Source organism: Larimichthys crocea, chromosome XI (assembly GCF_000972845.2).
Source record: "Larimichthys crocea isolate SSNF chromosome XI, L_crocea_2.0, whole genome shotgun sequence".
In the NCBI taxonomy this organism is placed as follows: Eukaryota; Metazoa; Chordata; class Actinopteri; family Sciaenidae; genus Larimichthys; species Larimichthys crocea.
Window position 1 is genome coordinate 18,452,950 of NC_040021.1, and position 27,189 is coordinate 18,480,138.

At 40.3% G+C, this 27,189-nt stretch overlaps 1 protein-coding gene and 1 non-coding gene across 2 annotated transcripts in view; both read left to right on the forward strand.

The window, feature by feature from the left end:
• Window positions 1-25,559, forward strand: part of slc16a10 (solute carrier family 16 member 10) — a 37,534-nt gene extending 11,975 nt beyond the window's left edge. The window contains exons 2-6 of the mRNA XM_010730039.3: window positions 9,583-9,727; window positions 11,896-12,325; window positions 19,394-19,537; window positions 20,150-20,378; window positions 21,890-25,559. Of these exons, the coding sequence (XP_010728341.1) occupies window positions 9,583-9,727; window positions 11,896-12,325; window positions 19,394-19,537; window positions 20,150-20,378; window positions 21,890-22,116 (1,175 nt within the window). The 3' untranslated portion in view covers window positions 22,117-25,559. The remainder of the gene's footprint in view (window positions 1-9,582; window positions 9,728-11,895; window positions 12,326-19,393; window positions 19,538-20,149; window positions 20,379-21,889) is intronic.
• A 1,344-nt stretch (window positions 25,560-26,903) lies between these two features.
• trnav-cac (transfer RNA valine (anticodon CAC)) lies at window positions 26,904-26,975 on the forward strand. The gene has a single exon. It is a non-coding gene; the product is annotated as a tRNA-Val (tRNA).
• The last annotated feature ends 214 nt before the right edge of the window (window positions 26,976-27,189 follow it).

Sequence of the window (27,189 nt, forward strand, 5' to 3'; positions counted from 1 at the left end):
AGATATTGAGTAAAGACTAAATGACAGGCGTATCCAAACTGTGTACTTAAAAAGGAGTGGACGAGAAGCTCCCCCAATCACCAACCAGCGTTAACACACCACCCCCATCCTGTTTCCTCTGACACAGAACCCAACTCCCATTTAACATTTTTCAGTGTATCCACTCCAGGGAGAACTCATTCCAAACATGCATACGACATGTTTTCTCTCTATGCAGAGACATAAATTACCCTGTGGCTGCTCCCCCCATTTTTTTGCTGTGTTATCAGGCATAATATTTCACTTCCTGTGGTGTGAGGCCAGAAAACACATCAAGGACATGATTTGGAACTTGGGATGCAAGCATACAAAAAAATTTCTTGCTGCCTCTCCCCCTCTCGAGCCTCCAGTGAAGCAGCCCAGTATAAATGGCTTCCAGCTGCTGTGAGCCGGAGATGGAGTAATGGTGGTGTGATTCTATATGGTCCACTCAGGCCCAGATGTGTATGTGAGGTTCTGATTAGGGTTATGACTGGGGTCTTTGTCACTGAACAGCAACAGCTGTAAAGTTGCGCTTTAACAGGATTGGTTGTTGTACAGTAAAACCACATTAGGTCTACATTTCGTCAACGTGCTGAAGTTTGAGCTGAGCTCAAAAAGAGCAAGAATTTTATCAGGTGCTTCCATGCTGAGAAAAAGCCAGACTTTACCTGCAGGAATCTCTTTTTTATAACACCCATTTAGACTGTAATTGTTTTCCTTCATCTACCTAATTCACATTAAAGATGTCTAACCCTTATCATACCTGACAGACAGGGATGGGACTGAAACAGTGGACCCAGGCCAGTAACGATTATACTGCCCCACACTGCAAAAATGTCAGGTTGAATTAGTAATGATGTCTCGTAATCAGTCTTAAAGCCAGGAAACATCAATCGATCAGAATCTCCAACAAACACAGATGTTTATTTGTCGTGCCATGACTGCCTGTTTGGAAATGTTTGGTCACATTCAACACCCGCGTTTGTCGGTGTTTGATAAAGTTTGGTCAGTTTGCCATACTGTCAAATAGACAGTTGCCCCATCAGTGCACATATAGTAGTACAGTGATAATAGTAGTAACACAGCTTGCACAGAAGATGAAGATTAGATTGAAAGAAGATGAGAAACCAGATCTGAATTAATTTCCAGCTCGGAACAAGGATTAAAAGCTCCCATGTGTTATCTTCTTAATGACCACCACTTTGCTCTGGAGTTTCTTCTGATATTTGTTGCCTGTTTGAAGACATCTTGCCACTTTCAAACACAACAGAACAAGACGTGCTCCTAAATTACATTAGATATCCACTTAACTGTCATTTTAAGGTCAACTGTTTGACCTGTTAAGTTTAATCAATGTGCATTGGGCTCCTCTGATTTTATACATGAACATTAGTTTATTAGTCAAGAGGAGCACTAGTGAATCTGTGGATACCTAGCAGGGTCCAAAATTACCAGCCAAGTACTCCCTAGTCAAAAAAACTATGTTAATCTATTGATTGGCTAGCCAGATTTGAACATTCACTAAGCATTTGGCCAGTGGACAAAAAAGTTAGTTTTGCACCATGCTGATAATTGTAGATCAATAAAACCTTTGTCAGTGCCTTCAAACAAAGCACAAATTCCACAAATTAACAAAATTTGCATCTGAAACTAGTTTCATATCTTTTGAATAAAATCAGATTTAAAGAGTGAAATCTGGATTAACTGAGCTCACATGGATTTTTTTTTTTTTTTTTTTTTTTTTTTTTTGCAGTGCACCCTTCTCCTGTTGACCTAATCCTGTCCGGGGATAGGGATTAATTATAAGTAGTAATTGGTCGGGACTTGTAGTAAATGAATGACTGGGGCTTTCCTAATTAAGTCTAGACTGGATCAGTGAAACACCAAGGTGCAGAGTCAGAGCCCTGCAATACAAGGCTTTATTTGAAATGACGAAACCCTGTGAGCTAAAAACGTTCACTGCATTTTATGTCTTCCTCCCACGTACTCGCTGACACTCCAGTCACAAGTAATGACAGCATTGTTGCCCTGGCGACACATGCAGCGACTTGAAATTTAGTTCAACATCACCTCTCTTTTGGTGTTTTTCTGACTGATTTCAAAGAACACATCAATCATCATCTTAACAGTGATGGAAATTTCAAAGCAGACAAAAGTCAGTTGTGGAGGCGTTCCAGCTGTGACTGCAGCTCCTCTCAGGAGGGACAGCAGTAATGAGTCTCAGCTACGTGCCAAACATGCTCAGCTTAACATAGGCTACAGCTCGTAAACCCGTTAACCCCACTGCTCTCTCTGCTCTGCTTTGTTTTTTCGAAGGAGAGCGTTTTTTTTTTTCTAATGAGACAAACAGTAGGAGTCAAAGCTCTGTCAGGATGTAATCCAAGGGCAAACCAGCTGGGAAACTAAAGGGTCTCTACACCTTCCCCCTCTCTCATTGTCTTCACCAGAGAAAAAATGTACTCTGCCTTGTGGGAGCTAACAGTGAGTTCAGTACAGCATGGTCTACTTCCTGACCCCAGGTCAGTGGGTCTACAGCTCTGATTGTAATGTGAGCTGGCTGGTGAATCTGGAGGTTCTGCTGCAGAAGCAGGTCAGCCCTGTGCGATTCTTGGGCTTGTGGAGATCCGGTAAGCCCGAATCCTGCTATGAATATGTTCCCGTCCAAGATAACACCGGGTGCTGAACATACTGACAGCTGTCACTCAAAGCTGCTCTGTCACATTAAATCACAATTAAAAGATATTCGTGAGATATATATTATTCATTGTTGAGGCAGAGAGAAGCTGATTTGTCCAATGTGTGTACATGTTTCACATAGCAACGACAGTGGTTAGTTTGAGATAGTTATTTTCAGTGTGCGCTACATTGTCGGGAAAGACAAAGAAAAGAGCACCACCTGCAGAGCTCAAATTTCAACAAAAAACCCCAAACACATTACTGGTCACTACCACATTAGTAAAATGAATAAAAAGATAAATTACACATGCTGAGATTTAACCTCAGAGCTATTAGATTGTAATTATGAAGTTTTTCTATTTACTTAGTTTTAGATTTAGTTTTAAATTTAGATTAGATTTGTGAAGTCTGATGGAAATACCAGAACTTTAGAGGAAAACAACAACACTTTGTCTTTGACTGTCTTTGTTTAGCAAAGAAATGTGGTAATTACTAAAAGAAAAACTATGTTTAGCAAAGAAATGTGGTAATTACTAAAAGAAAAACTACTAAATGCCTTGTCTTTAAGAAAAAACAATGTCTGGATGAATTTATGGAAGAAAGAAGAAACATATCATCCCTGTGCTTTGTCTTTTTGTTAGGTAGTCTCTGTGTTCAGTTAAACAGTGGTCTCTTATGTAACAGCAGTTAAGTCAATATGTCTATCTGGTAAATCAGGATTTGGCTGCTGTTAAAAGAAAAAATGACATAGCTATAATAAATATGTATTAACCAAATTAAGATGTTAGATGAACAAAACCAAGTGCACCTGTGGGTCAGGAGATGGAGTGGGTGGTCCACTAATCTCTGGGTTGGTGTTCTCTTCTCTTCCTTTACACAACTGTCCTTTGGTAAGACACTGAACTTTAAGTTGCTCCTAATGGTCAGGTGAGTACCTTGTGTGGTTATACTCTCTGCCATCGGCGCGTGTGAATCAGGGGCCAATTATTTTGTCCATGTAGGTAGAACATTTACCAAGCATTCATTACAATACTTCCATGGCTGCAAACTTTTTAGAATATCTGATTAAGAATCATATATAAACAATATAAACAAAAGTTCTTATTGCTCAACGTAGAGTTTTTAATCTCATACAATGTTCCCTGCATTATATTGTCCACACTTACCAAATACAGTTTGGTTTAGGTTTGGTTAAGGTTATGGGAAATATCATTGTCATGGTTCAATACTTTAGAAAGCACCCGTTTGTACTGTAATATGTTGAGTTTTTCTCTTTATACTAAACCAATAATCATTGGGTACTCCAACATCTACATACTCCATGAATCCCCAACATGCAGAATGTAGTCTTCGGAGCTGTAGTTGTTCAGTGCAGAAACATTAGCCCCTGGCCAACCCAAAAAGTATTTTTGTTTTTGATTTTTAGCTCTAACAAAAATGAAATAAGTGTTATTGAAAACTATTGAATCATTTCTTTATCTGGTACAAAAATACTCTTTGGTCAACTCTCCCTTCTGTCAAAATTAAAAATATTTAGTGCAAGGCAAGACATTAACATGACTTGTGAATTAACTTTTACAAGTATTTATTAAGCAAAGACTTTTGACATTTAAAAAATATTTTTGATGGACAGTACAGTTACATTCTGGCAAAATACAGAGAGGGAAAAGATAAAGGTACTGCTATGTTTCATGTTGATGTGGCGATCCGGAGGAACATCTGGTCCTGTTTTTGGTTCGTTGGCAGTGAGTGAAACAGTTGATTTATTAACACCTTTTGCTCCTCACTTGTTTTTTCCAGTGTAGTGAGCAGAGACAGTGTGTAGAGTTTTAAGTGGTCACTGGTGTGAAATGAAGCCTGTTTTCATTCTCCATGTTGGAACTAGATTTTAGCGAGAGCACCTTCAGTCAATAGATTCCTAGAATGTGCTCCAGGGACGAGCTGTTTATTTGACCAAGCAAGGAAAATGGCCCGTCACACCACTGCAATATGAGCCAAGTATGCCCGTCCATTAGTTGGTTCCATTAGCTTTGGTTAATAGATAACTCAGATAACCAACCAGCTGCTTTAATGCAACCCGTCTGAATGTATTCACAAACTGAAGTGAAGTCATCAGGGATCCATTTGGCGATTCTGTGCTTTACACTCTTATTTGATGTTCTTGGCCAGTGATTGCCAAACATGGGTACTTGGACCCCTAGTGCTACTACTGTTGTTACATAGATTGGAAAACTTACCTGGTCTGACAAAAAAACAAAACAAAGTTTTGTTACATCACCTTTTCTTCCACACTCAGAAAACACTTGGGAACTGTTGTAAAGTCAGAAAGTGGAATCCTTTCTTGTTTGATCTATGATTTTGGTTGCTCCAGGGTCTACGTTGTCGTGTTTTGCCATTCATAATGCGCCACACATGTTCAATGGGATACTGGCCTGGATTGCAGGCAGGCCAGTCTGGTAACAGTCTGGATGGACCTTTTCCTCTTTAGCCCAGAGGACAAAGAGTCCATGATTTCCAGTTTGAAATGTGGACTTCTCAGACTTTTCTACTTTTTGTTAGATGAGTACGGATCCAAAGAATTCTTCGGCGTTTCTGGATGTTATTGATATCTAGAGTCTTAACTTGCATTTGTACATACAGCAATGAACTGTAGTTATCAGCAATGGTTTTCTGAAGTGTTCCTGAGCCCATGTAGTAATATCCTTAAAACAATAATGTCAGCTTTTGAAGCAGCTGGGTCGAGTGTTGGTTTTCTGGCCTTGCCCCTTATGTTTAGAGATTTCTCCAGATTCTTTGAATATTATGGACTGTATGTGGCATAATCCCTAAATTCATTAATGTGTGTTGAAAAACTGGTGGACTATTTGCCTCTGCAGGTTTTTACCACACGGCGATTAATTAATTAATCAACAGTTGAAATGGTTCGTTTAGTAGTTAATAATAAGTGATACTGTTGTTGGGGTATGAACAAGGTTCAGAATCACTGTTCTTGGCAGCACAAGAGGATCAAACAGCATGATTTCTGCTGATAGGAGAAGAACTGGACAACTATAAAACAACGTTAAACATAAAAGATTAAAGTTCAAAGTGTGCAGTTCAAGAACACTCAGAGTTGTCACGTTATTGGCTTTGAAATCATTCTGTCTGTTACACAAGAGTCAGACTTTTATGCAGTTTTTACTGTTGTAAGTTCAGTCAATGTGGGGTGACCGAGTTCAGAACAGAGGGGTTTCCAGAAAAGAAGTCTTTAACGAAGCAGACAGACGACTTAGGGTAACTCTGCCTCGTCTGTCAGTGTCCAAGTGGAGCCCCAGGCTAACACTGTATGTCACTGGGACAGAGAAAATCATGATATTACATTTTTCTATCCTGAATTCCTCTTTGTCTGAAGCGTAAATGCTTTTAAATCGAGGGAGCCAGCAGATGAAACCACAACAGCAATTTCCTGTTGTCCTTGAGGGATTCTTTGCCCTTCTTGTTCACTGCCATTTATTACATTATGTAGCTTAAAGCAGGCTGATATCCCTACAAATATGAGACCAGGCAGAGTGGACCCCATTGAATTTGGTGCATTTTTTCTGACTGCAGTGTCTGGAATAGATCCTAAGAAGCTTTGACAGTGTGTTGGCTCACGCAGGGAAACCAGAGCAGGGCACTGAGCGAGAGAACGGTAACTAAATATAGGTTACACGTCAGTATTTGTACATGTGAAAATATAAATATGTAGATCTTTTGACTGAGGCATAACACAGCTCTGTGTCCAATAAACATATGTTTATCTGATCAGAGAGCAGAGAGAGGAAGCATGTTTGGATATTTTTTACAAGACAAATGATCTAACCGCTCAAACTTTAGCATCTGTACAATGTGTATAATTTAACTGGAGAACAGCATTGTGGCAAATAGGTAGATAATTCCCCAGATGTCTGTACATTTATAAATACTTCTGATTTTTACTTTCTTTTGTTTTGGCTTTGGTCTGTATACAATCTGTTGTAGCAATTGAACCGCTACTTTGGTCCAGACTGAAACATCTCAACAAATTTGGGCTAGATTGGCATGAAATTTTCTCCAGATACTCAATGTCCCCCGAGGATGATCCCCTGACTTTGTATCTAATGCCACCAGCAGAGTTTTTTATTATCCACTGAAATATCTCCACACCTTCTTAAAGGATCTGCACAAACCTTTGTACAGACATGAAAGTTAGAGATTCATGTCCGCCTCAAGGATGAAGTCTAGTTCTTTCTAGTCTGAACAGAGTGAAGCTGCTCTCAGTATCACAGTGTTTTTATTCTGAGCTTCTGCACTGCTTCATGACCTCTATCTTACGGGAAAACTTAAAAGTATATCATACTCTGACAGCATAGGGTGAAATGAGGATTCAGGGATAATAAAGACACAGCAGTCAAACCAGTAATAACTCTGACACTTGACACAGCAGTTTCCCGTTACTTCCATAAAAAACGCACAACAAAAACAGTCAAACTCCAGCTGCTCTGCATTTTCCCACAGGTTTCCTCTGACTTTGCTTCAGAATCGAGAAAAACAACTTTGTTTTATCTTCAGGAACCCTTCCTATGCTGTTATAGTATCTAGTATAGAATGTGTGATTTCAATTGAGAACTAAAAGTGCTCCAGGCACTTCTTTCCCAAACATGTCACATGTCAGCTGCACTAGGGCTTGCTCAACTTGGACACTTGTGTGTTTTGTCAGCATTGTGACTTGTTTTTTAACTCCCTATCTTCATATTGGCTTGTTTTCCTTGATAAAAATACAAATTTAAAAGCTTGTTTCTATTTATAAAGCATTTCTAGAGTCACATCTGTTCCCAGCTTATGTCAGCACAAACCTGCCTGCCCATTTGCTTTTAAATAAATAAAAACCTAGCTGAGATAGCTGTGTTCTCCTAGTCTGCCCACAGTTCTCCACAAATGCAGTTTCGTCCTACTTTTCTTTGATAACTTGCACAATGATCATGCTCCACTGTTATTATCCCAGTCTGCATTGCGGTGAATGTGTCTTATGCATCTCCTGCTCCTGACAATGCTATTTAACCTTCGACGCACAGAGGACTGCTGACCATGTATGAAGCGAATGCATGACTGCAAATGTTTCCTGTGGTCACCCTCAGGGTTTTCGCTGTACTGACATTTCCTAGAGGCAGATCTGACTTGCAGTAAAAAAAAAAAGGAATTATCTTGAATCATAAATATAACCAGTTTCTGTTCCAGCACCATTAGACTGAAGGGAAGGAGGAGACACTTTAAAGCCTAATGACTTTGATTTTTCTGCCTGAGAAAATACAATCTTTTTGTAGGTTGGTCAGTGAACCCAGGTGAAACAGAACCTGCTTCTGCTACAAATCTGAACCTTTGATTTGGTAACATTGAAATACAAAAGAGTCAACAATGACAACAATGATTTGGCTTTTTTTGTTCCTATTCAGAGAGTGGAGGGGTTTTCAAGAGATAAAAATCCCTAGAACAGGTCCCTCTCCAAAAACCCTACATTTCCCACAGTGCACCGAAGAAAAGATACCACATCCTTTCATCATCCACACCCAGCTATTTCAAACCCCACACCACACTTTGTTAAACAGTCTTTCCTGTTATGAATAGGTAATCCCCTGATGACATCATTTGTGTTATTGTTTATCAAAGTTGTGTTCACAGGCTGAGCAGCTCCCCTTCACTCGTAAACTGACCTAAGAAAGTGTCGGAGTGTCCCTTTAACCATGAGACAACAGAGATTAGTCAACCATTAGAGATTAAATCCTGTACCTGACACAGCTACCCCTTTAATATCTCTAGTTGTAGACAAACAAGCAAGACTGCTTTATGGTAACATTTAATTTGTGCATTAATTCAACGCACACAGACACTTTCTGATTATCTATAGTTTAAAATTATGACTTCCAAATTATTACTTCATATTTTATAAGATGTTATCATTTATCATTTTTAGAACATACAGAACAGCCACACTACAAAACAAAAAGAAAACAATGAAATAAAAGAGCAGTTGTAGACATGCTGACAAACAGGCGGAAGGTATGGTGTTAAAGCGTAGCTCTAATGTCCTCAATAAATGGTTTCCAAATTCATTCACAGTTATCAGAGGGGTATGTATTGTGAGTCTTGGTTTAAGATGTTGCAACACCTCGGTGGATGAGGATCAGTCTCTGTGCAAACAGAGAGACAAATGTTGTTGCGTTGAGTTTAGTTCCATTGTGATTGTTATTGTTCTCTCGTGCTAAACTAAACATGGTTATCATAGAATCTGGCTCAATCAACATGTTGAAAACATGTCAGTGTTTTGATTGAACTGGCTGAATGAGTTTGCTAGAAAGGCAGATGGTTCATTTTTAGAAATGAATCGGTGTACTGAGGAAGTTGGATCTTACAGTATGTTCCACCCAAGAGGTAGTTGATATCTCTATGGTGTCTTTGTGTTTAGTGTTGTGAAGCGTTTTCCTGTTCACATAGTGTGTCTTCCTGTAAGCCAGTTCTAGGAAAGGCAAGTGGTGTCTATCAAACATGTTTCCTTCAAGATTGCAAAGACAAACGGAGGCAAATATAAACAATGTACCGGACGATTAATGAACAAGATATATAAAAGGAAGCTCACAACTGCCTGTTGGCCAAGCAAGTTGATTATATTGTGAGTGAATGTGTGCATGGATACAAGAGCAACAGTTCTATTATTGCATCACCGGGCTTTGTTTGATAGTCAGCCTCTTCCTGGAGACAGTTTTGTTTGGTGTCTTAGTACAGTTTTTTGTTTGGAATGTGAAGTGATAATCACTCTGGCTTACAGCTTGTTGTGAGATTTTCTCATATCATTCATTCACTCTGGCTCTCTTCTCTGTGTTTCTCCTGCAGCGTGGGTGGGCTCCCTCTCCATGGGGATGATCTTCTTCTGCTCTCCCATCGTCAGCGTCTTCACCGACGTCCTCGGCTGCAGAGTTACCGCAGTGGGCGGCGCCGCTGTTGGCCTGGTTGGCCTACTGGCCAGCTCCTTCGTCACGTAAGAAAGAATATCAGCTTTGGAATACAAAGTGACATCATGTACAAGGTTATTGGAGTTGTGAATAACTGTAAATGAGCTTATATTCAGTGTAAAGCTCTGTAAATCTGAGAGGAACCGCAGATTTGTGATAATTTCATAACAGAAAAATATCGAGCTACCTCAGAGCCAAAACTCTGAGGGTGACATAAAAATAACGTACCACTTTAAATAAAGAATTTACTCCAATCATGTATAAAAATTTATTTACACTTATTTTAATCCCTTAGCATTTGTAAGCACTTCATAAGCACTGACTACATAATTTATAACTTACTCTAAGAAGCTAGAATGTAGAGATATGAGTTCTTGACTTTGAAAACAGTAGTTGACAAAACTCCAAAAGGTCCATTTTCAGTAGCAGCTCTGGGGCTTTTGATTGTAACACTTGAGCTTCCTTGGCAGATGGACTTGTCCATCTGTTTTACAGTTTTACAGCAACGTGGATGAGACTGGAATGAAACTGGAGACAGGAATTTGAACATCTACAATTCCGTGACAACTTTGGCAAACTCCATCTGCAGAGAAAGATACCACTGAAAGGGCTGGAGCAGCTATAATGGAGTAGTATTATAAGAAATTATAACTCCTCCTATGAGGCATCTATAACTGGTATAAACAGTTACCGGATGCTAAATAATGCATTAATGTTCTCACAATGTAATAATCTATATATCATCATGTTACAAAGCATTTATTAACTGTTTCTAAACATGTGTAGATTCTTCAAAGTATTTAATGAATAACCTCTTTAAAAAGTATAATGCATTTGTTTTTTAAATGTTACCAGGGATATTTTATATTTGTGAAAAACATCACTTAATGGATGAGTTTATCTTCCAACCAACGCAAGCTCCTTATAGCTTTTATCAAGGCTCTGTGGGGGAGAGGCTCTGCACTTCACACTGCCCTGTTAATAATTTCCTGGAATTCCATAGTCCTCTACACGTGAGGAAACACTCACACATACGCAAAAAATGTGATCCAAACTGAGCTTGGTCATCACTTTGAAGTGTAGTAAATGAGTAATGAAGCAGTTGAATTACTGCTTATCAAGTGACTGTCGAATAGCATTTCACAAACACAGGACAGGCTGACAGCCAGGTCTTGCAGCAGACAGTGCGAGGTGCAAAATTTCTTTTTCAAAGTTTTAAAGATTTATTTATTTCAGACAGGACTTTGAGACCACTTGGAAACAGCATCCTGTATTTTTATGGACCTCCACCACTAGACACAATTCATTTTACCCTGGTGAATGTGCTGTTTCCTGTCATTTGTCAAAGTTGAAAGGCTTAATGGACAAAAAACTATACCTGTATTATAGTATAAAAACTAAGCTTCAATAATTAATAATACAAGTGTCTGGAGGTCATTAAAAGCAAGTGTAATCTGGAGAGGTGCTTAGTTGGAAAATAAAATTTAATTATGTAGCCAATCAAGGGGCCTAATATTGATCCTTGAGGGACACCTTCTGTGCACCTGGCTGTGGTATTTAAAGTCTACTACTACTGCTGCTAACCATTGTAGTGTTAGCTTACCTGAAAATAGTTATCAAGAAGATCTCTAATTTGAACCAGTTGTAAGTGGAATTATTGGAGCTTGTAGAAAACAGCTTATTATACAAAATGTTATATTATGTCAGTGGAATAAAAAGCAGTTATAGTAACAGCCAAAAAGATGACGATCCACTGCTACTGGCATCTGAACAGCAGTACTTGAGCTTGAGCTGCTGGTGGATAAATAACAACAGAAGCTGGGACATGATGACCCTCACTGACCCCACATTTCCAAACATTTATTCACAATGACAATCAACAGGTCTATTTTTACTGTTGGATAATTATTTAATACAACCATTGAATATGCAGATGGTGAAAAAAAGGAAGGAACAACCCCAGTAAAACATGTCTTATCATGTTGTTGGAGTTGATGATCTTCCCTGGAGCAAAAACACTGCAAAATGAGCCATATATAACTCACATGGCATCCTAGTAACCTTTAGAGAGGTTTCACAACTTTTCATACAGTTATATCCATGACAACGTGTTAGGAGCACTAATGCAAATCAATAGCTGTCTGCTTGGTAAAGAGGTTGTACAGTCATATCTTGTTCTTCTATCTTCTCACAGGTCCCTGGGCCCCTTGTACTTCACCTATGGCATTGTGTTTGCCTGTGGCTGCTCTTTCGCCTACCAGCCCAGCCTGGTCATCCTAGGACACTACTTCAAGAAGCGCCTGGGTCTAGTGAACGGCATTGTGACCGCCGGCAGCAGCCTCTTCACCATCACCCTGCCCTTCGTGCTGTCGGGCCTGTTGGAAAAAGTGGGCCTCCAGAACACCATGCGCGTCCTCTGCATCCTTATGTTTGTGCTGATGTTGGCTGGCTTCACCTACAGGCCCCTCCTGCCGGTCAAAGCTTCCAACTCCCCCACAGGCAGCCGATGCCCACCCATGAGCCAGATCTTCAACCTCAATATCTGGAAGTCTTTGGGATATCGTATTTGGGCCTTCGGGATCCCTGCAGCCCTCTATGGCTACTTCGTGCCTTATGTTCACCTGGTAAGTGTTCTACAGATTTCTTCATTCTCTTAATCACATCTAATTTCACAGATTTTCGCATAAACCAGTCGTTTATGTCATGTGTGTGTTGATGGATATCATCACCCCACTCTCTGGGCCAAAGGTCAGTCTGATGATGAATAACAGCACGTAAATGCCAACAGAAGAATCCCATGGTGTGATTTCCCAGTATACGGATCCCATGTTTTGGTTGTGATCTTGGCACGAGAGAGGAATAACAACTAGGTTAACTAGGGAGCTTCAACAACACAGATATCAAAACACGCACTAGCAACATGAGTTTTCTTCATGTGAAAGGTGAGAGCAAGGGCAGCCAGTCTTCCAGGGTCTTCAAGGCATTCACCGATGGTATGGAGTGTTATCATGTGTCTGCCCATAAAGAAATACAGAGAATGAACACTTTTCAGATTTTAATCTAGTGGAGGTGGTCAGGGAAACAGTTAATTTGACATCTAAATACCTCACAGATTTTATTTTGTCATCTTTGATTAAAATAATTATGCCAGTGTTTTGCGGAAATGAAAGAGCAGGATTTAGTTGAAAGAATGAAAGGACTGTAATTTATGACACACTTTCTGCTGCTGTTCTGCTTTTTATTTTAAAATTATTAACTATTTTTATTTTTAAAAATCTAATTTCCAGTCAAATGATGCCTGAGATAGTGTCAGGCTCATAATTCACACGGACAAATGAACTGAAGCAGGAACATTCTGTTAATTTGCCAGCTGTGCAGAGCCTCATAGTTATGATTCGTGTGTAACTGGTGTTAATTAACAAACCCATGTGTTGCCCTTTCACCATGTCGAGGCCAATGGTGCAGTGGGTCCACCCTACCCATGCTACACACTACCTTCCACCAAGTTTGATGATGAATATCAGGCCAGTAGTTTTTCTGTAATCCTGCTAACAGACAAATGTCACAGAAAACAAACAAACCTCCCTAATGGAGGTTTGAAAAACCTAATATAGAGTAAAAATGGAAAACATTTGTATGTGTAATTAAGTTTTTCTCACCAAAACACACTGTGTGAGGCCTAACAAATATGATGGAGGAATTATCACTCCCAGAACTTATATAACTTAGAAACTTATATATTATTTAAATATATTGAAATATTAATATTGAAATATTTTGAAACCTACAGTACATTTTGCTTCTTCTCATCACGTTATTGCGTGAATTTTCAAAAACTCTACAAACTAACTTGGAGTTAGTAAGTTTAGTGTAATCGTCAATATGTTAAAACTTTTCATTCCCTGTAGTAAAACAATTATTTAAATACCGGTAGTTAAAATGATTTGTTTTCAGCCTATTTTTCACCCTGAAACATGAAACTGATCCCTAATTAAACCTAACCATAAGAGCACTCTTTCTGTAAGTAGAGGTTAAATGTATGTTGTCAGTGCTGCGAGCTTCACTGTATGGAGGTGGTGGCATGGCTGGGGACCTAATAGCAATTCTATGTTGACATCTTATTAGAACATACTCCAGGCTCATGCTGAGTCTTAATGTTTATATACTAAAGCCTCTACAAATTCCACAGTCCGCTAACTGTACGTCATAGCAGCTTTGTGATTCCCTCACAGCAGCATGTGTCCATGTGAGATACTTCGGCTGTGTGGTCCCCATGAATGTAACCAAATATGACACGAAGACTCGATGTGCAGCTCTCGTTTCAGTCAAGACACAGTTCTGTAAACAGGTGTCACTTTCCCTCAGTCTTTCTGTTTTTGGCTATAAGATGGGAAAATATGATTTTGGAGAAAGCCTCTTCTTGGGAGGGCTGGAGGAGGAGAGCAGAGCTGGGACATGTCGGACAGACTCGAGGTGACTGTTTATTTGGACACGATGACTCTGTTATTAGAAGGAGACCAGCCCGAGTCCCGGGGATCCCAGCCTGTGTTTTCCCAACACTTCTCCAGTGTCTGCTACTCTAGACTGGGACACCACAGGGGCCCGGCTGCAGCCTCACCACCACCCTTGGCCTCATAGCCCCAGAAGCACCCGTCCTTCCCTAAACACAGAGCCCCTGCCTCCCCCTCCGCTCCTTCCTGCACTTAAAGGCCAGGCCCCGGCCTTGTGACACTGAATGGGAAGAAGACGAAAGGAAAAAAACATGGGTCAAACAGCACATTGTTCAGTTTTTCAGTGAGTGTGTGTGTGTGTGTGTGTGTGTGTGTGTGTGTGTGTGTGTGTGTGTGAGTGTTTCTTTGCATAAAATACTGAGTGCAGCCTTTTAGAGTTTTACAGTTACTTTTACAGTTTCATGAGTGTTCTTCCTCTTTCCAATGCAAGTTGCTCATATCTGAAGACTGAGAGTAAAGTTCACTGCAGGTAGTTCGACACACACTCACACACATACACACTTTTCCAATTATCACTGATTTGAGATAAGATGTTAGCCTTCAGGTACTTTGTTTGCTCTCTAAGTGGACTGTTAAACGGTGTGGCAGTGTATCTTTAAGGACAGAGTTAATTTACTCTCTGAAGTTTGATCTTATCAGCCAGACAGTTAATGCATGGAGGCCCTTTGTTGAATCATAACACGTTCACACTGGCAGTGTACAGATTGGTACTTCTCTTTAAAAATCTGCCCATACTTTAAAAATGAGCTTGTTTCAGTGTGTTTAATGAGGAGCACCTGCAGGGCTGTGGTGTGTGGGCTGGAGCAGGGCTGGATGTTTAATGACCATTAAACAGCCAAGAAGAGAGAGCACAGGGAATGTGGGCTGGTGCACAGTGGGGCTCTGAGAGAGAGAATTTACCCTTAAACACACTAGCAGCTCTCAAGAGTGCGTTGGTGAAGTGCCAGTTCATAATGTAGTTTTTCTTTTTCCTGTGTTGAATTGAACGTAATGTTTTAATTTCAGCAACTATATTTTTTACATTGCGCATTTTCACTGGTCATCACAGGAAAATATAAAATATCCCCAGCTGGTAACACTTTATATAAATGGTTGTGCATAAGACACTGCCATAACCATGACCTGACACCTGTCATGAACATGAACAAGTCTTTATGAGTGGTCATGACTGCTGTTGTTAAGTGTCTTTGATTCAATTCAATTTTAATTACATTTTATTTATATAGCGCCACATCATAACAAAAGTTATCTCATGACACTTCATACAGAGCAGGTCTAGATTGTACTCTTTATAATATTATCTACAGAGACCAACAGTTATACTATAATCAAGCACTTGGTGACGGTGGCGAGGAAAAACTTCCTTTTAACAGGCAGAAACCTCGAGCAGACCCAGGCTCACTGTCCTTGAACTTTTTAATACAAAGTTGACTTTGAGATGTCTTTGTTATGACAACCTGTCATAAACATGTCGTCAAACTTAAAGAAATGCTTTAGTTCAGAGGTCCCATTCCAGGCAGATCATTGGACCCCTAGCTGCACAGCTAACTAGCTACAACAGTAGAGCTGGTTAAGAAAAGAGACTTCTCACTGAACAGTCACTTCCTATATGTGTGACACCTGGGTTTAGCCCAAACAACAGCCTCTGTGGCTGGGAAGTGAAGTGTCAGTGTGCTAAAGTGACAAAAACTGCAGTTCCTTGAACAGCCACTTGGGGCTGGCTACAAAATGAGCCAATCATAGGACTCATAATAATCATAGGACTGCTAACACAGCAGCAGCCAGAGCTGCATATTCTGAGCTTCAAAATGTCTCTTCAGAAACCTGTGGATGATATCACACATACGCCATCCATTCATTTTACTGTCACTGATTTAGCTACTGCAGCCCCCAGCAGCAGGTCCTTCGTCTATGACTCTAATGGGAGAACATGAGTTTATGAGTCATTCTTTCACATGTGAATAGTATCATGTAGCCCATTTTTAACAGGCCACAAATCTTTTGAACATTCTGACACTAAAAATGTCATTTTTCAGACAAATAAATCTGGAGAAAATGAACTTTGCTCGAGAGAAGCAGCACAGTTATCTCATCTTTCTGTCTGTGCTGAATCGTCAGTCTGTTTCACCAAAGATGATCTATAACAACTGAACTAAAACTGCACTTCCTGAACGTCTGCGTTACAACACAATCTGATTTTATCTATCCACACAACGTTCACAACACTTCCAACCCAAGTTTGGAGACCATTCAAGGATTCAAGGAGTTTTATTGTCATTACAGCACATGTGAAAACATGGGATGAAACGAAATTGGTTTCCCCTGGTCCCGGAGCAGCCCGATATCAAATATAAAATATATAAAGTAAAAACAAGTATATACAATAAATAGAAGAACAACAGCAGTATAACACTATGTTGAGGTAGTGACATTGTGCAAGTGTCCAGGTTGTGCAAACAGCTGCATTGTGCAAGTATTGCAGTGCAAGGTAGTGCCCTCCAGGAGAGGTGTAAACCATTTCATATAATGGGTGGAGATTGTAAAGCGGTATCTTCTGTCGTAGAGTTATAGAGTTACAGTTAGAAGCAGTTGGCGGTTACTTTAGCAGGTGCAAGTGTATGTATTTACTTTGTTGGGTTACGATGTTCTGTGCCACAAGGCCACCTGCCAGGCTCTGAATTTCATCACATGAAAGTGAGCTTTGTTCCTAAAACATAAAACGTGATCAAAGACACACACGCACAGTCAAGCTAAACCCTTCTGCATAGTCGTACAGTATTCAGTTATCTTCATGTATATATAATATTAATGTTGGTCTGACTGATTTGTGTTTGGAGATAGACCAGCGTTTGGTGAACTGATATTTAAATACCAAAGCTGCTTAATAAAGGAGAATTCTTCATGAGTATTTTATTTGTAAGGAGTAAACATGCCGACGCAGCACCATCCTGCCACCTCGCAGAAAGGCTCAAATACATAACAGACATAACTGATGCAGTGTGTGAATGAGTCAGAGTTCAATAGCGACTACCTTCATGTGTCGGAATGAAAAACAGCTGGTCACTATGGCACTATGGAGGGATAATAGATTTCCTCCTCCTTATGTCTCTTCAGTAATCTATGACATCCTGTCTGTCTGATAGATCTGGGTGACCAGAATAATCTTATCAAGAGGAGTAGATGTGTGTGTGTGTGCGTGTGTTAGTGTGTGTGTGTGCGTGTGTGTGTGTGCGTGCGTGCGTGCGTGCGTGCGTTTGTGTGTGTGTGTGTGTGTGTGTGTGTGTGTGTGTGTGTGTGTGTGTGTGTGTGTGTGTGTGTTATCTTGCTTCTTGGCTACATGATCCACTTGGCCTGATCATGGTGTGTTGTGGCTGACTAATGTAGTTATATCATTAACACATTGCGCTACAGTGGATTCCCACTAATGAAAAACCATTCATCACCTTCTCCAGAAAATAGATAATAGATACACACCTGCAGAGTGTGAAGAGTAATAAGTCATATCTCAGGGGTACTATATATCATTGTGTGGAATTACTCTTTTGTAATTCAGTGTTTTCTGGTGAAGAAAATGGATCGATTTATTATTAATTATTAATTAATTTATCTCCAGTGACTGAGCAGATGTCTGAACACCTCTCATTATCTATTACTCACCGCTTTATGCCTGACGATCGTAATGATAAGCTAAGAAGGAGTGCTAAATGTAACATGTGAACCTCACAAACAGAAATCCAGCTGGGAGAATGCCAGTCACATCTGGCAGGTCTCTGAAAATCCCTTCCCCTGGGGCCTCACATTGTATGGGTGTGTGTATCATCAGTTACTCTACTGACGCATGTATTCATACACACACACATTGAGCTTCCAGTTGTTATGCCTGCAGCATTGTTTCTTAGATGCGGGAATCCCCTCCGAGCAGGACGCTCTTAAACACAGAGCATGGTGTTGTGGCATAGAGACAAAGACAATAAGTCATCCAGAGGTCTTTGCAGATTGGTGTGTGACCCGCTGTGGGGATGGAGGAGGGGTCGATGGGGGTTGGGGTGGTCAGTGCAGCAGACAGACAGACCTTCTGAATACGCCTGCTCCAGCCTGCCTGGCGATACAAGTAGTTGGCACGGGACCAGTCTGTTTGGAAAACTGTGAAGTTGGCTTCACTTCAGAACACCTCAAAACCTCAACAATTACAACCAGATTTCTGCAGCACGTATGCAGAACGCTGAGCATTTCATGTAGGTAAAATGTCACGTACTCGGGATGAAAAAATTATGCAAACCATCTCCTCTTTTCATTTTTGCATTGTCACCGTCCTTTATAAAAATAGACCAAATAATCTAATATCTGTCTGTATCCAAGCTCTTCTGTCTGTATAAAATCCTAAAATCGCTGGTTCACTCACAACTATGTGCCCCTGGTGGAAAATAATGTCCTGCTAATAAACTCCCCCTGACAAAGTGTGTAACTTGCATGACAATAAAGCAAGGCCTTTGATTCTGTTGATTGAAACATTTTGTTAAACAAATGTCTCTCTGTTGGTTTCAGTCACTGGGTACATGATTCTGGTTGGTTTGGCTTGAGTTTAAACTGATGTCGCTGACAATCAAGTGCCATAGTTGGCAGATAAAGGTGTCCCACAAGGATCACTAACAGGTCCCCTGCTATTTACTACAAGTTACTGCTTTGTCTTGTATGTATCAAACCTTCTCCAGGTAACAGTCTACATGTTTTACTTTTTTCAAACCATTTCTATCTTTTATCTAGATCTTTCAATCTAGTCAACACAGTATAATAAAGACTAAGGCAGATTGTTAGATAGTAGACTGTCTGACAAAGTGTATATTAAACACCAGGAACAGAGCTTGTTTCTTCCCAAGATGTAGACAGCAGATCACAGAAAAGATTTGTTTTTCCTTATACCAGCAGAGCTTGGTTGAACTAGTTACTGAACCTTCTTAGTGTGGGATGAGTGGTTCGTGCGACTGAGTTATCATGTTGGGATGTTATGTATATATTGTTTTCAGGTCTGTCTTCTTCTCTTGGATAAGTAAAGCTTCACTAGTTTCCACCGCTGCAGTTGTTGTGGTTTCCTCTGCATTTTTAACATTCTGTTTTCATTATTTTCCACTGGATTAGAGCCATGAGACAGCTGCATTCATCTGTTTACTTTATTGTCCACAGATGAAGCATGTGGAGGAGCGTTTTGGACAAGACGCCAGTAAAGAAGTTCTGCTCATGTGTATAGGAATCACGTCCGGCGTGGGCCGTCTCATTTTTGGCAGGGTTGCAGACTATGTCAACGGAGTCAACAAAGTCTATCTACAGGTGAGTGGCCTGGACTTACAGGTCTTTGTACTTTCTTGGCTAATATTGGTTGAACTATAGTTGGTATGGCATGACCATACTTTTGAAGCCTTTAGAAGCTACTTATTAACCCATTTTCTCTGAACAACAACCCACATTAGCTTTCCTGTTCCTGTCTCCTTATTATATAACTTACAAACATGCACACACTTCTTGTCTTGCACCTTGGCTCATTCGACGAGCAAACAAACAAACATTCAGCGAGGAAAAGTGCACTGCTAATGTCACGTTGACATTTTTCTCAGCTGCAGCACATTAAGCAGCACGTAGAAGTACCTGCAAATGTCACTTTGGTTAGGTTAGATGCTAGTGTGTTTTTTAGTCTTCAATACCACTAACAACATTGACAACACTGACTTCTAGCAGTGAGAATCCTCTATTGTGACAATAGGGTCACAGCATGTGATGTGAGCTCTGACCACTGAAAATCCTCAGAAACAGCATTTAGATAATCATGTGATGGTGGTGTGATACCAAAACTCCTCAGTGAAACCTAAACTTGAAAGGAAACTGTACATTGATACGAAAACCTCAGTTTCCACCTGAATACGCTCCTCGCTCTTGTTCTTCTAGGTGACTTCCTTTTTTGTCATTGGCCTCATGTCCATGATGATCCCACTGTGCAACATCTTCGGCGGGCTGATCGCCGTGTGCCTGCTGATGGGGCTGTTCGACGGCTGCTTCATCTGCATCATGGCCCCCATTGCCTTCGAGCTGGTTGGCGCCAAAGACGTGTCGCAGGCCATTGGCTTCCTGCTGGGCCTGATGTCTGTGCCCATGACTGTAGGACCTCCCATCGCAGGTAATGCAGGAGTAGTCTTAATACTCTGCTAATGCTCTGAGTAAGCTAACTAGCTCTTGAGCATGACATCGGTCCCCATCTCCAGAGGTGTTACTCTGTAACCAACCAGGACCTCTGACCTCTCTGTGGAGGCAAAAAGGAGAAAATAAGCTTTCTCTGCTGTGATCAATAGATACTGAAAGGTTATATATACACAACTAGATGTCCATTAGAGCACAGCATTTCTGACCAACACAATTTGAGGTCAATATCTGTTTGAAAACTAATACCATTTGGTAATCGCCTTCAGTTGCTGTCCTCAGTTGCACACAGAGGGACTCACACGTTCCCGGCTATGTAAATAAATCACAGATGCTGAGAGTACAACACAGTCTGAGGTAGTGTGACGTCATTCTCTGCCCAGGATGCCTATGACTCCACTATATCTTCACAAAGCATTAATAGTTGTTTGCTCCTATATTAACGTTTGAAATAATTTTATAATTCAGAAGCACAGAAAGAACAACACCTTTTCCAGGCACCATCACATCTACATCACTGTCATTGATGACGTGTTTATGTACCTCTCCATAGTGCCATGAATACAATATCACACAACTGGAATAGGTGGAAGGCAAACCATCTGTCGTTTTCATTATTCAAACGAATACTATCATTTCTGTCCATCTATTAATGAATAATTTATACATCTGTCTTCATAGTGAGTCAGTCTTTCCATAATTATTGTGAATCTATTTAATAATTCAGTGTAAGGCCTGTTGTTTGCAACAGTTTTAGTGTAGTTACTTCTGTACAAAAGAATTCCTGCAGCATGAGTGTCCTGATGAAGAAGAAAAGTCTTTTGATTTGTGCATCTTTGGCACCACCTAGTGTTTGTTTTGGCACCTTGTAATTGCTGAATGTGTCGGTTTGCAGATGAAAAGCACATTCTGTATGCTAACAGTTCCATATTCTATACAACATACGTAAATGCAAGTGACTGAACTGCATTTTCCTTCCGAGAGATAAAGAACGTGTGACTATTTATTCAACTTTCCGCCACCAGAGAGGTCATAGGCCAGTTATAGATTCAGTGTTGCTCAAGGAAACTTTCTCACATGAAGGCCTGTGGGCAAAAGGTTTGAATTTTCCTTGAGCTGAACAAATGTCTCGAGGAATGTTCACATGCACAAGAGAAACCGCATCACTGGTTACTGTCAAATTCATGTTTGCTCACAGCAGGTCAGAAATCAACTGTGGAAATATTTAGACTTATTGTAGTGTAGATCCTATACACAAGTCTCCCCCAGATAACCCAGTTTATTGTTGACCCTCACAGGCTCCAGTGAGGTCGATGTTCTGACTGTTGGTCAAAGCCTCAGGCCAAATCACAGCTGATGACCTGTGACTTCAGCGTGTTATACAGTCAGCAGCTGTCGATGCTGCACTGAATGGAGGGTTTATCTGTGTCTGCCTTTATCTGAGTCCACATGGATTCTCAATAACACCCTGACTTCTTTGTCTGCTTACAGGTTTCCTGAGGGACAGACTTGGCAGCTACGACGTGGCCTTCTACCTGGCAGGCATCCCCCCAATCTTCGGCGGAGCCGTGCTCTGTCTGATACCGTGGGTGGAGGCCAGGCGCAAGAGGAGGGAGAAGGAGGCCCTGAGCAAGGACCAGGTAGCCAGCCAGAAGATGATAGAGCATGAGAAGGCTCAGGGAGAAGCACAATGCAAAACCGGAGAGTCTGTCCTCTAAGAGCCCCGCTGAACAGACTAAAAGAGTGACGAGCGGGGTCAGACTGAGACTGCCAAGTACTGAGATACAGTATTTGTGTGTGTTTTTTTTTAGCCAAGATTGTAATGACTGCCTTCTGTGGGAGAATGTCGGAAAATGCCAAAGCGATGAAACATATCAGATAGAGCGAGAGGCTGAAGTCCAGTTTAACATGAATGTGATCCTGAAGAACTATGCATTAGATTGTTTTAATTAGCCTGAACGAATCTTACAGCAGCCAAACTTGAAGCTTTAAATGAAAAAGAGAAAATTGCACATTTCATATTTGTCACAAGGGAAAGAAGGCATGCTGTACTTGTTCTTTAGCGTCTTTAGTGTCTCTGCCGAAAACAACACTTTGAGATGGCATTCTTAAGGGAAAGGGACTTCTTTACAATCAGTTTTCAACACTACCATATGTTTTTATATGTAGGAATATGGCATAAAAAAGACCACATAAAAAAGAAAACCAGCCATGTGTTGGAACCTGATTAAGCCTAGTATCATTAGTAGTATATGAAAGTCAAATTGGTCTGCTAAAGATTTCTTCTTAAAACTGCCATCTTAATTGTCTCCAGAACCCCTCCCGTTAACACCGTCTTAATGCATGCCAAAAAAAATGTAAATATTGGCATTAATCTGTTCATATACATATGAAAGGGACAGTAACTCAGAGAGGTGCTCTGACAGATTAGGGGCACAGGAGGTCATTATTAGTGTTAATGATGCAGCTCTGGGATCAGCTGAGTTGTAAAGGTGCTGACACTTTGAGGGAAGCAGCTTTAATCACAATGATTTCTCAACACAAGCAGCTTTGCCCACCCCAGGCAGGATGCAGGAAATGTCATATTTTTATACCATGGACTGCTACCACAGGTTGGATAAGACCCTCGAGGTTGGATAAGACCCTCGAGGGTACAAAGCGACCATGTTGCAATTAGTTTGTGGTAATTTTCGTAGATATAAACTGAAATGATATGGACCTGCTTTATTACATAATCTTGAGGTTCCATTGTGTTTAGGTAACCATGGGGTTAAATTCATATTTAAGTTTATAATCTGCTCACATTCCTAGATATTCATAACTGTGGTTAATTAAATTACCACAAACTAATTACTAATTAATACAAACAAAATATTCATGCAAAAAGGCTGCTTGAAAAGGAACCGTGTGCCTAAAAGAAACGTGGCGAGTTTTACCATCTTAAACGGGATTTAGGAAATATGCCCATTCGCTCTCTAGCCAATACTTAGATTTCATATCTGTCCATTATATTTATGACTACCACCAGCAGCCCGTTAGCTTAGCTTAGCACGGCGACCGGAAACAGGGGGAAAACTTCTAGGCTAGCTCTGTCTGAAAGTTAAAAAAAAACCAAAAACAACGACAATCTGTGGTTTTACAGGGGGGTCATGTGACTTCCTGTAAGCACATTTTCACAAAACGTCAAATTATTTCTTTAAATCTTAGCCAGCACAGGAGCACCTGCCTCCACTTTTGAACTTAAACACTGATTCATAAGGAACATATTAACATTGTGTTTGTGTACATGAATTGACTATTGCCTATGAATTGACTGCAGTATTGACGTTAAGCAGTATTTCCTTTAAAAGAACCAGTGGTGAGACTTATTTTTAAACTTTTTTTTTCTCTCTGTAATTTGGTCCAATATTTGTCACATATACTTTGATTGTTAATTCACAGTGTCATGCTTGTGGAAAAAAGGCTCATATGCTTCCTAGTATAGAAAAAAAAAATGAAGTAAGCCCAGTAATTGATGCGGTCCAGGTCATAAAACAACTCGCACCGTGTCATCTGCTTGGATGGATGACCTCTTAGAAGGACCAAAAACAAAAAAAATACAAAATATTGGTGTGTATTGTATTGTATTGTAGTTCATCACCACTTTTTTTAAAGAGGTTATTACACATTTACCTACAGTATCATTAAGAGTCTGAATATTCACTATCTGAAATGAAACTGAGGACATGAGTTTGACTAATCATTGACTATGTGACCATTAGTCAAGTGAGGTCAAGTTAATAATTAACTCTGCTCCCAGCTCATTGACCTTTAGTGGAAAGGTTTGTTTCATGTTTTCATGTGGTATTTATTTTTTAGTTTTGGTAGAGGATGTCATGCTGTAATTGATGGGCATTTGCCTAAGAGCCTTGATTTCATTTACCGAAGACCAAAATGTACTGAAATGAAAATGGCTGGAAGTGTGTTGATGCTGTTTTGTTGCTTGTCATACATCTCCCTGAAGCCTACAGGTAGTGTCAGTGAACCATCTGAACATGTTAGGAAGTGACTCATCAGTCCATCACTGTTGACAGTGATCGGATTGCTTTCGGAAAACTCAGACCTTTTGGAAAAACCAGTGCGCCGACATTGAATTTCTATGGGTCGATAATGTTTCCCGTGCAGACCTGTGACACTGTCTACCTCAGATGTTGTAAAAGTGTAGAGCTCTGCCCCCGACTGGACTATGCCACCATCAGAGGCAGTGTTCATGTTTGAGCAGTATGACTGGAGAAACGCAAATAAACTGAAAAGTCTTAGAAAATGATCGAGCTGTCCGAGCTTTGCTCTTTAATGAAGCACTTGCTGCTCAGAACCACCTTTTTTTTACAAAACCAGTTTAAGAAACTTTAACAGCGTTTACATGTTTTTCTCCTCTCTAAGTATACAGAATATTTTAATATGATTCAATCACATCCAGTGCCTTACAATTCAATCTTTTTAATGAGTGTTTATAGTAGACTTTAGTTTACTTTGAGACTTTTTCTGTTATAATGCTAATAGGAATGACTTTCTTAATTTTGTACCTCCGAATTTGCCATACATACATTAAAATCTTTTATGTTTAATGTTTAATTATTTTAAAAATGCATGATTTATTTTTATGCAGGAAGACTTTAGACCAAACCTTTGAGACAAATTGCCTTATTAAAACACCTTTTCTGTCCTCATAGTGTCTACATAGAGGCTTCATATGGCAAATATGAGCCTGAAGAGTTTTGAATCTGCTGTTATGTTAATGTTGCTTTTTTCATTCTTAATTTGCTGTTATTTTTTTGGCTTCCTCACATCTAATCCAACCACTGGCTTTATTCAGAATATTTGTATGTACGCATTTTGTTTTTGCTGCAAGTGCAGATGAAGATTTACTTATGTATCTTTGCTTCTTTCATCCCATTTTTACATATTTTTGTTTGCCTTCATTTCTGTTCACTTATTTCTTAGTTTTGTTCTGTTCATGTGTCTCATGAGTTACCAAATGTTTTCCACTCAAATATGAATTTTCCCACATTTCCTGTGTTGCAGGATGTGCGGTGAACTTCACTATATGCAATGTAATTTCATGTGAACGCAATAAGATTTCAACATTTTCAAGACAGTAAAAAAAACGAAGATGGTTCAATGTTTCTGTGACTTTCTCCTGATTTATCTGAGTTATCTCATGACTCCTTCCATAAACAGTAGAGCAGGTTTAAACTGGACTCTTTATTCAATTATTCACAGACTGATGACAAATAACCCAGAATAATGCTGTCATCTTGATGTCAGCTGAGGACAAGTGCTGTAAAACCAAACATAATGAACATAACCAGATTTACAAACATAACCAGTTTTAACACTTCAGACATCAAACGTTTATTTACCACTTTCTCACAGTCTCACCAGTGAATGAACTGCTTCTTTCGAATCTCTTGACCTACATTTGGATGATGAACTTTTGTTCCCTAAATGTAGTTGGGAGTTTAGTTTAGCAATCCTTCCCATGCTTTGTACCTAATCCTTCCCCACAGACATGCTTTATCTGGTTTTACTAGAGTCATTTTTGCACATACTCGTAAAGGAAGCAGGATTTGCAAGCAGTCTGGAAGGAAGTGCTGTCTGAAGGGGTCAAATCAGAGAACAAATATTCTCAATGTACTGTATGTGGAGGTCCAGGAGGTAACGATCACTCCTATGTGGATATCCAGGGCTCCCTGAGGGTGGGCTTGAAATGATTACTAACAAAACAATTCACAATTCACACACATTTCATTTTTTTTCAACACTGAATTCATGTTGAAAAAAATGAATTGGACTTAAATAAATGCTTTAATATCATGCAGATGTCAGGTAACCTGTAAGGAGTGAAAATGTTGCCTCCATGTTGAGTCCCAGGTCTCTGAGCCTGATGATGAATTCGTCGTCAACCTTAGTAGTGCTTCAGGTAGGAGAGGGCTCCATTCATCCATGGTTTTGTGTGTGTGTGTGTGTCCGGTGTGTGTGTGTGGGGAATGTACACTGCTGTGAGGGCAGCAGATGTAAACTCCTTTGGGAGATAATGAGGACAACATTTGATCATAACATGGTCTCAGTTAAGAGAGTAATGAATGAAAGTCGACTCTGAACTCTGGTCCTGGACTTTGTGATGTGATTATGATCTCATATAGTCGGCCATAGTTATATTCATAACACAAGACAAACAGTGTGATTTTATAATGTGTTATTATTATTATTATTATTATTATTATTATTATTATTATATTATTATTTTGTCGCGTGGTCAAATGGTCAGTGCACCCGACCTTGGGAAACGCTGCCAAGGTCGCCAGGAAGTCAGGCACGATTTCAAGGCCAGCAACTGCGACTGAATCCAGTTGAAAACCTCGCATCCGATCTCTCGGAAACAAAAATGTACATCTCGCACAGCGTTTGAGGTCCAGGAAGCACGTGCCTGGACCCGGTGGCGCCCCTGCTGGCGCGCCTGCAGGTTTCCGTAGTGTAGTGGTTATCCACGTTCGCCTCACACGCGGAGGTCCCCGGTTCGAACCGGGCGGAAACAAACGTCTTGGCTCTCTCCTGTGCGTGAGTATTTCAATGGCGCTGTGGTAAGTCCAAAGTGTCAGAAAACCCACAAACTACAAGGCAGTGTGCACACGAAGTATCTGCTGCCGATTTTTCGTAGGGATGCTAACGCATCGTCTCTTTTACACGCTTGCTGTGCTGCTGCCGCCGCTGTTCACTATTGTCTCTTGGGCAAGCGGTAAAGAGCCGGT